General features: G+C 37.5%; 1 protein-coding gene and 1 pseudogene across 2 annotated transcripts in view; both read left to right on the forward strand.

The window, feature by feature from the left end:
• LOC137296297 (short-chain specific acyl-CoA dehydrogenase, mitochondrial-like) overlaps positions 1 to 14,891 on the forward strand; it is a 97,458-nt gene that overhangs the window by 15,390 nt on the left and 67,177 nt on the right. For both annotated transcript variants that reach the window (XM_067828066.1, XM_067828074.1), the window contains exon 3: positions 9,802 to 9,951. In XM_067828066.1, the coding sequence (XP_067684167.1) occupies positions 9,802 to 9,951 (150 nt within the window). The remainder of the gene's footprint in view (positions 1 to 9,801; positions 9,952 to 14,891) is intronic.
• LOC137282182 (uncharacterized) lies at positions 1,284 to 2,420 on the forward strand (annotated as a pseudogene).

The raw sequence follows: 14,891 nt of genomic DNA on the forward strand, positions 1-14,891 counted from the left end.
CTTTTGGGTATAGGGATTTCTTCTGCTCATCTCCATTTTTTTAATACAACTTCAGATTTGATTTCAGGTGAGGTACAAGTTGGTTTTCTTGACTCTCTTCCAGTTGCAGGTGTCGATTTGCTGATTGGGAATGATGTTATGGTGCCCAAAGTTTGTTTTTTTTTCATTTTTTTGTTACACTCACTGGGTTACAAAATAGAAGTACTTTCAAAGTAGGGTACAATATTAATCCAGGTGCAGCAGCTCTAGCTGATAAGTCGGCGCCTGTACTGAGACAAACATTGACAGTGGTAGTAACAGCTTATAAGCTAAGCTTCGCTAAACTTATACAATTGGTAATAAAGATGGATGCTAACTCTGGCTCTAAGTATTTAAAGTATGTTTTGTAATACATTCCATTTGCTGTTGAAAAAACTGATTCTATCATTTTTAATAGCAATATATTTTTCTACTGTGAAGACCTCTTTGAAGGTGGTTTTAAATGAATTAATACATGGTTTATGTCCTTTGATATTCATAACATATATATCCTGTCGTCTCCTTTTTTCGACGTTCTCCTATTTTCGACGGTCGTATTTATCGCGCTATTGTACGAGAGCACGAGCGAGGTCAGAGTTCACCGGAGTTGTAAACATCAACATCGGACCTCCGCCGCTCCCACACCGACTGGCTTCAAATATTGAAATCCGTAAGGTACTTACAACAAAAACTACTCACCAAATAACATTTTTCACCAAGATCACTTATGTCCAAAAATTTCTAACTTCTAATGTAAAAATTGAAGGTTTCACTTTTCACATATTAGTATGAAAACAAGTTGTCTGCATATCTCTTGTATTTCCAAAAATAGCAACACACTTTCTAATGACGTCATTCGCTGCTCAGAAAAAAAAAGTATGGAAGCTGAAAAGGGTCATCCCTTACGGCAAAAATTACGATATTGGGTTAAAAGAGACGATGTAATTTTCTTTCCGACTCTTAAGAGGGTTACATATGACGTTATAAACTTTATCTACAAGCAATAAACGGTACTTTTTCAGCAAATCACTTCATCTAGAGGGTCATACAGAAAGGGCTATACACAGGATGACTTACAGAACGCTTACACTCTTGTACTTGAAGAAAACATACCTGTCCAACAGGCTGCAATTCGCTGGGGTGTTCCCATCACAACTTTGAAAGATCGTGTTAGAGGCAGGATCCACATTGATACAATAAAATCTGGAAATTCAACCCTTTTTTCACAAGGAGAAGAGTCATTGCTTGTATCCCACATCCGGATAATGAGTGAGATTGGCTACGGCTACACTCGTTAGGAAACCATCAACTTGGCAACACATTACGCCCACCACCTTGGCCACAGAAACAGAGCTACACCGCTGAGTTTACGATGGCTGTATAGTTTTCTATCACGCTGGCCCAAGATACGTTTGCAAAAGCCAAGAAAGCTGGAATACGCTAGAGCCAGATCTGCCACTCGTCAATCAGTGGACAATTACTTTTTAGAGCTGGAGAAAATTATGACAAGATACAGCTTCCAAGACCATCCCCAGGATATCTTTAACATCGACGAGAAGGGGTTACAGACTGATATTACACCAATTTCAAACCCCAAGCAGTGACCTCAGGCAAATCAAAAACCGTAACCTTAATCGGCGCAATCAGTGCTACTGGAAACTCCATTCCTCCGTATTTCATCTTTCCCGGTCAGCGTATGAGAGAGGAGTTGTTGGCGGGAGCGTCCCCAGGTGTTGATAGGACTGTGTCTGAGACGGGATGGTCCAACACGGACATTTTCAAGACTTACATGGAGTCCCATTTTGTAAAACATGTGGCAGGCGGCAATGTAAATTCACCTCTACTTGTTTTATACGATGGACATAAGAGTCACGTCTCTCTCGGCCTTATCCAGTGGGCAAAAGCACACAACATTGTTTTGTTTGTTTTGCCGCCACACACCAGTCACCTATTACAGCCCCTTGATATTGGTTGTTACGGGCCCGTCGAAGCAGGATGGACGTCGGCATGTCACAGATTTCTGAGGGAATCTGGTGGAAAGGCCATTACAAGATACGATGTTTGTGAGATTGCTTGCAAGGTACTCACTTCTACGTTGACACCTCACAACATCATATCGTCTTTCCGACGTTCAGGCATCTTCCCGTTCGACCCTGACGTTGTGACTGACGAAGCTGTCGCCCCTTCCCTCACATTCAAGCCTACGAAAATCTCCGAGGATTCGTCAGACATGACAGATGCACGTGATTTCCTAGGCAAGAGAGGTGGCGAGATACTTGCTAAAGTGGAAACAGTAAAAGTCAGAAAAACTGTCAGTAAAATTGTCGGCTGAAAACCCATCACTGATGACGATGTCACTAGCAAACTCGTACAACATCACAACGAACAAAACAAAAAGAAAACAAGCAAGGCAACTGGGGACAGTCTTCCATCAGAACAAGGCAAAATGACAGATCGGACACACAGCAACGAAAACAGGAAAGGTAACAGCAAGGCTAACAAACGTAAAGGGAAGAACATCGTACGTAATATTCCATCATCGGACGAAAGTGACACTGACCACTCAACCGACACTGAAGATGATAAGTGTTGTGTTTGTGGCAAATTCACGCCAAGCAATTTGAGGAACTGTGCCAGTTTGACATTTGTCAAATGGGCCGAGTGTGTTACATGTGGACACTGGGTGCACTTGAAGTTCTGCACGTCCGTTGCAAGTGTAAGAAGACATGCTGTATTCTTTTGCCCGCATTGTCTGCCTGAAGTTGTGGAAGAGTATTACTTACCTACTGGACTGTATATATGTTGGAGTTTGCTAACGTTATCACCTTCATTGTTAATGAATTCATGGAATCGCTGTTGGAATCATTTGTTGGATTTTCCGAGTTATGGTAAGTAAAAATATTACGTCTCCATACATTTCTTTTCCCCATTTCCAGTGTATTACGTGACCGTCAAAAAATGGTGACGTCACCATTTGTGTACACAATGATGGGTCCGCCATTATCGATCGCCATAACGGCATATCCAAAACAAATCAAAGAAAACCTGATGTAGCCAATAATAACATGATAGGTAGGCTTTATTGCTCATATAAAAGGACATGCCTGTTTCTTCCGGATTTCCCGTATGTAGCCATTATTCTGTTTCTCCGTCGAAAATAGGAGAAACCAGGGTATGTCTTTTGGCTACAATGATCATATGAGTTAATAAACTATCAGCACATGAAGAAAACAGAATGTCATTGTTTGTTATTTTAATGTTTTCCAAATATTAAATCAACATAGTTGTTAAAACTTCCCCAAAAGGATTTGACACATGCGCATTGTATGTACACATAGTCTATATTTTCACCTTCTAACCCACAGAAAGAGCACAAATCGGAGTCGACCAATTTCATTTTTAGTAGTTCCTTTTTGGTGTATATTCTTTTATGCAAGAACTAGTATTGGAATTCTAAGAGTTTTGTGTCAGTTATGGCTTTTCTATTTCGTGAAAAAATGCACTTCCAACCTATAAACATGTCAAGTTCTCTTTCCCATTTATTACAAACATCAGGGAAACTGGTGGCTGAGATGAGTTTATCATAGAGGAGTCTAGATCCTTTACAGGGATTGATAATATCATTCCAATGGCATACAGTTTTAATGTGAGAAAAATCTCACATTTAAAATTTTGTTTTGTTCTCCATACCTTTGGGATTTTCAGTAATAAGCGATTCTAGTCAGATATGGTGCCCTGTATATTGAAAAACGTTCTTAGATTTATGAATGGAATTAATCCATTTTCATCGTAGAGGCATTTTACACACAACATACCTTTGTGAAACCAGTTTTTAATAATGAAGTTTGGGTCATGAAAATGATGATTTAACCAAAGCGGTTGCATTAAGACGTCGTTAATGTCGTCAGTGTCAACTGAATGGGTCTTTACATATCTACTCCACGCCTTTAGAACATCATTCCAAAAGCGATTTTTAGTTTTTCAGTAAAATGAAATATTTGCACCGAAATGGAAGATATAGTCTAACCTAAAACCGCAAAGCTAAAGCTCTTTCTGTTTAGATATGTATCTTTTTAGACATGAAATTTTTAATGATTCAATGAATGTTTCAATATCAATCATTCTTTAACCACCTTCTTCATATTTTTGCACAAGATTAATTCATTTTATTTTGTCTTTTTTGTTGTTCCATACAAACATGAAAAAAAGAGTGCTCAATTCTGTAATAAAGTCGGGTGGGGGGTTTGGAAAGGAGGTGAATATGTGTACGATGTTTGATAATGCCAGCGTTTTAATTACAGTGATTTTACCAATCAAAGTCAAGTTGCGTTTACGCCAATTTGAAAGAATTCTTTTGATATTGTCTTGTCTTTTTCTGGTGTTGATAATCCACAGGTTTTGCAAGGAAGCGTTCAGTGTTATTCCCAGTACATCAAGGTTTCCTACATGCCAATCTAGATTAAGGTCAAGGGTTAATTTTATCCTACTTCCAGCAAGCGATCAGAGCCAAACTGCTTTGGTATTATCAACATTTATTTTCAGACCAGATATTCTATAAAAGCAAGATAGGGTATTAATGGCTTCCCTGAGAGAATTCTCTGATCCATCTGAAAATAATTCCGTATCATCAGCTTATTGACCAATTATGTATTTGATATCATTGAAGGTGACTCCTTTTTTTTCGCCATAATCACGAATCATAATCCAGAGTATTTCAGAAACAAACAAAAACAAGTAAGGTGAAATTGGGTCTCCTTGTCTGCAACCTCTTTCATTTTGGATAAGTTGATAAATGTCCATTTTGTGCTTATAGCTTTCAAGGTCTGTTGATGGATCGAGTACTAGATCCAGTCGCCACATTAAAATCATTGTCCATGTCTGTTATTTTCTTAAATAAAGTTGTGTAAAATAGAGGATTATTGGAATTAGGGCCATATATATTTGTTAGAGTCATTCTTATACCATCAATAGTGGTGTCTAATATGATATAATTACCATTTTCGTCTTTACATATTTTATGTATTGGATATTCAAAATTATTATGAAATAGGATGGCGTCCCCTCTAGAGTTAGATTTAAACAGAGCAATAACGCATTCTAGTCCCTATTCATTCCTCATCTTATTCTCATCGTCTTTAGAAATATGGATATCTTGAAGGCAAATTATCGAAAATTGTTTCTCCCTGTATAATTTTAAGACTTCTTTACGCTTTTTCTTCTCAGCTGAGCCTCTGCAGTTGTCTGATACTACCCATATTTTGTTATCTATAACCATAACTTATGTGTTTTGAAACAGTCAAGTGGAGTTATGTAGAAAGACATTGTACCCACTGAGAGAAATTTTTATTTTTATACAACAACAAAAACGAAAGAATAAAAACAAAGAAATATCCAAAGTTGCCATGTACTTCAACCAGTGGAACGAAAAAAGGCCCCGGTAACCTGTGGACAATTAAAACTAACATAACAAGAAGGTTATCATAAAACTTCAAAAGACGTCATTACTGGGGCCTGGATGGCGCCGTTGAAGGATAGCTTTTCGTTAACACTAAGTATTAAGGACTCTGTGTAAGGACATTCTGTACAAAATACTGTTATAGTGTAGAAATACTAATAACTACTGCATTAGTTAACCTATACCATGCCCTATATGGGGCCTAAAGTTGGTGCTGATCCAATTATCACTGTTTTGCTGGAGAGTTCAGTTAGTACAGAAAAGATGAATGATGAATTTCCGGGTATTTTTCCTTCTTTTGCTGTGACTCATTCAATGTCAAAAGGCATGTCTTTATTGCCACATCATTCCATTTATGATTTGTGAGGTCCTTTCAGGGATCATTCTTTGTGTGAGATAGAGACCAATGACTTATTTTCAAAGAGTAGTAGCTCTTCAGGTCTTCTTGATAAGTCTGATAGTTTGTCAGGTGGTGATGACATTCTTTCTAGAGAGCAGCTTATTAGTGCACAGGATGAGGATGTTGAAGTGCAGAAGTTGGCTAGTAAGGCTGGTTTTTTTGGGGGAGGTTAGCAAGGTTCCAGTTCGTTATTTTTTAAAGTTTGACAAGCATCAAAGAAATTATTCTACCATCGAGAAAGAGACATTATGTCTTTTGCTAGCTTTACAGCATTTTAAAGTATGCCTTGGTACCACTACTTTGCTGATCGAAGTGTTTACTGATCTCAATCCCTTGACCTTTCTTCATAAAATGAAGAATGTGAATCAAAGATGTATGAGGTGGAGTTTGACTTTGCAAGGGTGATCAAACACATTAAAGGCAAAGACAGTGTTTGTGCTGATGCACTATCCAGGCTTTAAAAGCATGAAGACTTGATGATGCTGTCTGATTGTATTTGCATTATATCACAGTAATTCTGCAAGATGTTTCTCATATTATTTATATTATTACACGTCATCTTATTATGTTTGTTATCTTGCTATGATTGTAACAGAAAGTTTCTGTGAAACTTTCTTTTCCTTAAGGGGAGAGTGTTATTAGAGTGTATTTTCTGTAATATGTATTGTTATTGATTAAGTGATAGTTATTGTTTGGTAACAATGTTTAGAGTTTTTATCCCCTCCGGCATGTAATGCAGGGGGATATAGTCAACGCCTTGTCCATCAGTCCATCTGTCAGTCTGTCCGTCTGTAACTAAGAAACCATTCAATATTTTTAGACCAAACTTGATAGGTATATTAATCTCAACCTATAGTTGTGTGTTTTGCTATTTACAGAGTTTTGGCATTTTTATTTTTTTTGTTTTCCTATGGAACATTTGGGTGTTAGTTTAACTGTGGGGTGGGTTTTGTTTCAGGAGCAGAACTCAAAAACCGTTCAATATTTTTGTGCAAAACTTGGTAGATATATCAATCAGAAACTAAAGTGATGCCTTTTGCTATTTACAAGTTTCTGTGATTTACTATTTTCTCGGTTTCCATGGAAACGACTCGGACTGACAGCTTACCTGTTTTGACTCATCCACCAATACAGTAGTATGTATACTGACAGCTTACCTGTTTTGACTCATCCACCAATACAGTAGTATGTATACTGACAGCTTACTTGTTTTGACTCATCCACCGTTACAGTAGTATGTATACTGACAGCTTACCTGTGCAGACTGAGCCAGCTAAGATGCTACAATTATTGATAGATTCAAAACTGTTGAAAGTATTGATGTAAATATATTTATGTATTGTTTTCATTTTGCAGTTGTATCATGTTTTTGATATTATGAGAGTTATAAAGTTATCCTTATCCTGACTCATACTTATTTTGCTTATCTCATGGCTTCACCATGGAAGGAGTCCAGTGATGCCCTCACCTACAAGTTGTTTAATGACGACATCAGCTCATTGACATTTCCTCCAATTTTGCCAGTTTCTACAATACCAAACAACTTATCATTCTTCAGGCTATGATAGAACACGCACTACTGTTTCTGTTACCACTGCGACAGTGGCAGTATCTTCTAGGTCTGCTCATTTGACCCAACAAGAATGACTACAACTAACCTCATTACAACGGTTCCTGACTCCTCACCTCACCAGCCCGGATCAGATAACCCTACCAGACAAGTTGAGACCATATCTACTATGATGGACTCACTGATTGAATGTCTGCGCAGGTACCTATTTGTCACAGCCTGTCTGCAACAGACATCTCTTTGTAGTTGTGTTGCTTCAATTGTGGGGTGCCCACCTAGAAAACAAGGTTGCATTGGGAACCTGGACGAGCAATGAATGCATTCTGCATATCAAACACATGGAGATGAAAGCTGTAATCATCATGGTATGACACTAGTCAACAGCACTGAGGAACACACCGAAAACTCCACAATAGCATTCTACATAAACAAACAAGGATGGACACGATATGACATGCTGTTACAGATAACTTTTTAACTCTTCAACATCGTCGACGACTTGAATCTCCACATAAAGGAATGTTACATCCTTGGTGCATGCAACATCATGGCCGACACTCTATCGCGTCCTCTACAACTATCCCCAATAAAATGTTTACATCGAGAGGCATTTCAAGTCATCAGTCAGACATTCGGATCACTGCAAATAGGTTCCACCAGGTTCAACAACAGATACCAACATTCATATCTCCAGTACTGGATCCGTTTACCTGGGCAACAGACAATCTCAGCATCTCATGGGAAGGAATGCATTCCCATCTCCAGTCTTACTGGAGAGATAAAGTCATCGGAAAGATAAAACACATGGCGATGCTTCAAATGACTTTGGTCATGCTCTGTTGGCCCGTGAGGGAATGGTTCCCAGTACTCATGGAAGAACTAGGACAACCATCTTCCCAGAGTAAAAGCACCTACAACATCCAAACCCATGTGCACGGCAAACTGACATCATTCCAGCTACACGTATGGATCGTATCAAACCCTTATTGAAACATCGAGGATATTCCGCTAGAGTGGCAAAGGCAGTCACATTAGCTGTAGCAATTAGATTTCTGCACACATCTAGTACTCTGTACATCTAGTGATGAGATTGGATTTTTTTGCCAAAAATCAACCACCTGGACAACCACATCCCAGCATTATTGACAGTCCTTGGGCCACATGATACACAGGATTTATCATTATGCCCAGTCAGAGTGATGAAAATATATTTCCAGTGAACTAAGTCAAGGAGACAAAAGTTCAAGCACCTATTCATCCCCTTAGCTACAATGGAATTACCTTGTAATACTGTTTCAGTATAGGTGAGAGCCATTACACTGAGGTCCTGCAATGCGAATGGCTTGAACGTCTACGAGCTTTAAATTCACACAAAGTAAGAGCCTTTGCATCTAGACTCATAGACTGAGGCTTAGTCTCTGAATATATATAATTTTGATAGTAACAAACAAACCCATTTTAATTGCAACGGAGCCCCAGTGATATCAGAGATTCAGAAGCTAAGAACATCTGTATTGGGGCTAGATGTGCTGGGGTCATTTCCAATTAGAAGTCACATCATACAACCATCAGATAACGGTAAAAGTGACGGGCATAATTGCAGGCGCATGTGTTATGCCATGTCCTTTCTCTCTGTTGTCATCACCTCATGTAGGAAGTTCCCCTACTTTCCAACAGTTTACAGTTGGGAAACTTGAAGCCAGCAATGTCACTTGGAGACTGTATGCCCAAGGATCAGAACAACAACAAAATTATTCAGGAATTTAAATAGATATCAATTGGATTCACCATGCATGTGACCTGTGCGCAAATAGACCCCCTGTAATATGTTGACACTAATTTTTACTGTTGTGCAAGTAGATAAAGTCAGATTATCAAACCTAAGCAAGGTTTCACACAATAATCCAATACAAGAAGTAAAAATATAATCCTGATTTTACCTACAGTTAAACCCTTAACCACATTAACAGGCGCTGAAACAATACTTTTTACAGCCTAACATAATGGAAGGAGGCTTCCTAAGGGTCAGTGTGATTGTATGTCTGCTTCAAAAGACTGGAACTTCCAGGGATTTCAAGCGTTCCACTATCTTCACGTAGAGGGAGGAGATATGCATAATAAGCATGAGTCAGGATAAATATAAAATCACATTATGCACAAAAATGGTAAATTATAACTTTGCAATCTCTGAGAATAAAAAGTGTTGATGTTTATAACTTTTCATGGACAAATATAAAATATGAAATAATAATGTTCAAAATGAAGCTAAATGTATGCAATAATGCTACAAAAATAGTTATCATGATAGCTAGCGAATCATGAAACTTATGTATCGTGGCATCCCTCTTACATGTGCAGGTGGAAACGATGGGCGAGCTGGGTCTGATGTGTGTGTCTGTGCCAGAGAAGGATGGAGGTACAGGTCTTGACTATCTGGCCTATGCTATTGCCATGGAGGAGATCAGTCGGGGCTGTGCTACCGCGGGGGTTATCATGAGTGTCAACAATGTGAGTGTCTACTTAATTTCTTTGGCTACACATGTCCATGTTTTCTCTGAGATTTGATATATGAGTCATTCTCAAAATTTGTGCATATCTATGTGATACGTTTGTACCTGACAAACTGAAGTCAAGATCAATCCTTTTTTATTGTAACTAATTTAACATAGGTCAGCTCAAGTGTCTGATGTGTAGTTTGATTTTTTTTTTTGCCTTTGTCATCCTTTTCAAAAGAAATTATTTAACATATCATAATTAATGATGTTACAGCTACATCCTTGGCATGGTTTGGCCTTTTTTGCATGGAAAAACATTTTGTAAAAAAATGTCAAACTTTGTCACAAGGTTTGATGTCACTGAAATTGTTAGTGACTGTCTCTACCATCAGGGTCACGGTTATCATGCGATTAGGACAGATTTTGTGACAGTAGTGACATTTTTCTAGTTTAATGTTGTTTGCATCTAAATTTTCAATTAATAGATATGAAATATTTTGGAATCATATTTAGCATAAATATTTTGCATCAAGTGAATAAAATAAATAACTATATGAATATGATTCTTTTTTTGTTACGGTAAGGACAGGGTAGTGGACCGACTGTCATGAAGAAAACAGCTGTGATAGGGTTGTTACTGTAGTGATGTACATACCTTCTCAGGGTCGCTGCCATAACATGCAGTCTTTACATGTTTTTTACATGACGGGGCACACATAAGTAAATCTTTTGCCCATTTTCATATTCTTCAAACCTTCTGAAATATCTTGACTGACAAACAACTAAACTCAATTTTTTGGTACTCTTTTTACCACTGCATATGAAAGATTTCTAGTTAGTCATAAACGAAACACCATTCTTTTTTTAAAAAACTTGTGATTTATTAATACCAAGCGCTTAAAAGTTGTTAAAAAGTCATCTGCTTCTCTCTCGCCCGCAAACGAAACCACAGACAGGTTACGTAACACAGTCGCCTGAGCCCTGCGGTGACATCATAGAAGGAACGATTTTCAGTTATTTGTAGAGAAAATGTGTAGGAAGCTCGTCATTTTGCTGATTTCTCGACGTCACCAAAGACATGCCGATTGTTATGTTGCCGTCAATTGCTCTGTAGGGTCGGATCATGGTGTCACTATGCACAGATTTCCACTGGACCCTGTAGTTTGTGCTTAAATTGGTTGTTTGTGTGTGTGAAGCGAGCGTTGTGGAAGCCTGTGGTATATACTAAAAGCAGATATTTCCCCCCTATCACGCTTCCAGGATAGAAGGGGCGGTGGGGTAGCCTAGTGGTTAAAGCGTTCGCTCGTCACGCCAAAGACCCGGGTTCGATTCCCCACATGGGTACAATGTGTGAGGCCCATTTTCTGGTGTCCCCCGCCGTGATATTGCTGCAATATTGCTAAAAGCGGCGTAAAACCAAACTCACTCACTCACTCACTCCAGGATAGAAAATGGAGTTCATGTTTAATCAAGTTATAAAATCAAGACAGCTTACTACACATTTGCTGACCAAAAGGGTTTTGCATGAATATAAAGCTTTCTTCCTCGGAAGTGAGGTTGTGGTTGAAGAGACAATATTATTGTAAGTAATATTATGTCAACCCCTGCCTCACTTCCAAGAGTGAAATTGTTATGTTATAAGCAATGTCATGTAAAATCCTATTGTCCATCAATAAAATACATATTTTACTACCAGTGAAAAGTAATTTTGATTTTGTAAGTCGGTGAAAAGAAACTTAAATAGCATTCATCCTCAGACAGGGCGCCGCCATTTTTAAAAATGGTGAAGTCACGGGCTAAAAGTCCGTTAGAATTAATGAGATTATTGTTTGTTTTCATCAAGTTAGAAAATCCAAACTACTTTTTCTAGTAGTTATATGTGTATTAGAGTCATGGCCAAAAGGATTTTGCATGACACAACTTGTGACATGACGACTTCTTCCACAGAAGCAAGGTGGGGGTCGAAGTGACATTAATATTACAAGTAATATGATATTGCCCTCCACCTCACTTCCAAGAGTGAAATTGTTATGTTATAAGCAATGTCATGTAAAATCCTGTTGTCCATCAATAAAATACATATTTTACTACCAGTGAAAAGTAATTTTGATTTTGTAAGTCGAGGAAAAGAAACTTAAGTAGCATTTATCTTCAGACAGGGCGCCGCCATTTTTGAAAATGGTGAAGTCACAGGCTAAAAGTCCGTTAGAATTAATGAGATTATTGTTTGTTTTCATCAGGTTAGAACATCAAAATTACTTTCTGCTAGTAGTTAAATATGTATTTGAATCGTTACCAAAAGGATTTTGCATGCCACTACCTGTAACATAACCTAAGTGAGGTTGGTGTCGAAGTGAAAATACTGGGCGATAAATTTCTACACTTGCTAAATTTACTTGGTTTGTAACGTTCACTCACCAGTATGTAGACACTAGTCAATATACATCTTTATACTTGGTCTCATAATCCTAATTACTTTATAATCATACTTGTATGCATTTTGAAACTTAATAAAAGGAAGCGATCTGCGAATGTATATCAGGAATATCTAGACATTTTATAGTTTATATAGCCTATATGAATCATAATTTGCATGCATGCCGTAGTGTATGACGTCTGTATCATTACAATTCACGAAGAAAACAATGATTCTGTTGAAAGCTATGGCAACTTAATAAAAACAAAAATGCAAATATTAAAATTAAAGTTACAGGAGCAATGTCAGGCTATTACCTTGTTCGAGGAATGTATCCATCAATATCCACAAAAATGAGTGAGATATAATTCATCTGCAGATCTCCCAAGTGATGTGTCTTTTAACAGTCTAATATACGAAAACATGATGTATCGTTTCAGGTTTTTCACATTGCTGTATAGTTTCATTGGTCACCAAAGATAGCACACCTGGCAACTAATTGCATAATGTGCGTCATTCTTTTAAAAAAGTTATTTAGTCAGCCAATAATGAGCAAACACTCAATGTATTGGCGGTTAATCCTTTGAAAGAAGGGTGTTGTTTTTACATAGACACAGACATGACATTGTGTATTCAGTATAGATTAGTAAATGTACATACATAATCACTAAATTTTGACAAATCCCCCATTTAAATCTGCATAAAACTAATTAATCAATCAGCGTGGTATCGGTTAATCCTTTGATCAATCCAGACATAAGAAATGCCAAATGGGGGCCTTTGTTGGGTAATCTAAGTGGCGTTACCACTAATTATACCTGTTATAAATTCATTAACTGTGCATCAAGTGAATGATGACTAATAACATGTAGGTTTATACCACCTTACACAGATTACAACCTAGCGACACCAAGTGATTTTGACAGAATTGTCTATGAAAACAAGGGTTGTAACTCGAAGACTAGTTAAAACTGGAGACGAAACTAAGTGATAGTAGATTGTGAGAACATATAGCTTTCGTTTTTCACAACACCTTTCGTGATTTAAGGTTTGTACAAACCTGTAAACGAAATAGTTTAACCCCTGAAATGTAGATGGATACTGCACAGACCCTCATTTCTATACCTACAATTACGTCACTGATACGCGCTGCTCTGATTGGTTGAAATTTCGTTTGCGGTTGAGAATTGTGCACTGTTGACAAAAAGGTCGATTTAAGTTAATTAAAGGTCGAAGTGAGTAGTTTTAATGGCGGTGTTTCATTTATAGCGATGTCAGCAAGTGATTTTGTATTTGTACCCTACTAGAGTATATGTGATCTTTGAATTATCCTTTAAAACAAACATATAAAACTGTCACTACTGTTGTTGTGTCACCACCATAATAATTATGTCCATGCTATAACAGCAATACCATTTTACTTATTTCATTAAAACTGATTTATCTGTTTATGACTGGATTTGTAGTGCAAGTACGTTTGGTAGTTGAGCTTCAAGTCAGCATAACGTAATTCATATTCTCATTTTGTACGTTTTGCTACATTTACATTTACTTTACATTTGTAAATCAGAAGTGAAAGGAATTTGGAGGCTTGTTGGCTCCTTTTAAGCAATAAATATAAAATGTCAAAACTGATTAGCCATGTTGTATTGTAAAACTAGATATTTTAACATATATGCACATAAAATGAACATCAACTGATTATTTTCTTTTCAAAATGACATTACAAATAACACATTGTTAAGCTTGCATAATTTATGCTTTGTATATTCAGAATACAATCAATGCAGTCAATAATATTTCAAAGTAACAGACCCGTGAAGGTCCCGGGGTAGAATAGGCCTTCAGCAACCCATGCTTGCCATAAAAGGCGACTCAGCTTGTCATAAGAGGCGACTAACGGGATCGGGTGGTCAGGCTTGCTGACTTGGTTGACACATGTCATCGGTTCCCAATTGCGCAGATCGATGCTCCTGTTGTTGATCACTGGATTGTCTTGTCCAGACTCGATTATTTACAGACCGCCGCCATATAGCTGTAATATTGCTGAGTGCGGCGTAAAACTCAACTCACTCACTCACTTCAAAGTAACACAAGAAAACAAAATTTGCAATTTTTGCCTGAATGAAATATGCATGATTTTTGAGAATGACTCGTATATGGCTTGAAGACTTTCTAAGCAGAGCTCCAGATAATTTTTCAAGCAACTGGGTATTTATGCCCATGTCATTTTATGCATGAGTAGCTGCATTTTTTGAGGAGTAACTAGCATTTTGCATACTCCCACTGGTTAAAAGAATTGAGTACTTTTAGCTTTTAGACAGGTTTTTATCCTTATTGGTTAATTAACTAAATATATAAATACATGTAAGGACATCTCAGTAGACTAAATTTTTTAGTAATTGTCATATTGCCAAACAGTTGGCAGCCATTTCTAAATACCGAACATTGAAGTCATGTGACTATTAGAGTAAACTCCGGACAGTATTTACAGCTTTATAAAAGTATATGTATATATAGGCGTTGCCTACCATTAG

The sequence above is a fragment of the Haliotis asinina genome, chromosome 1 (assembly GCF_037392515.1).
Source record: "Haliotis asinina isolate JCU_RB_2024 chromosome 1, JCU_Hal_asi_v2, whole genome shotgun sequence".
Taxonomy (NCBI): domain Eukaryota; kingdom Metazoa; phylum Mollusca; class Gastropoda; order Lepetellida; family Haliotidae; genus Haliotis; species Haliotis asinina.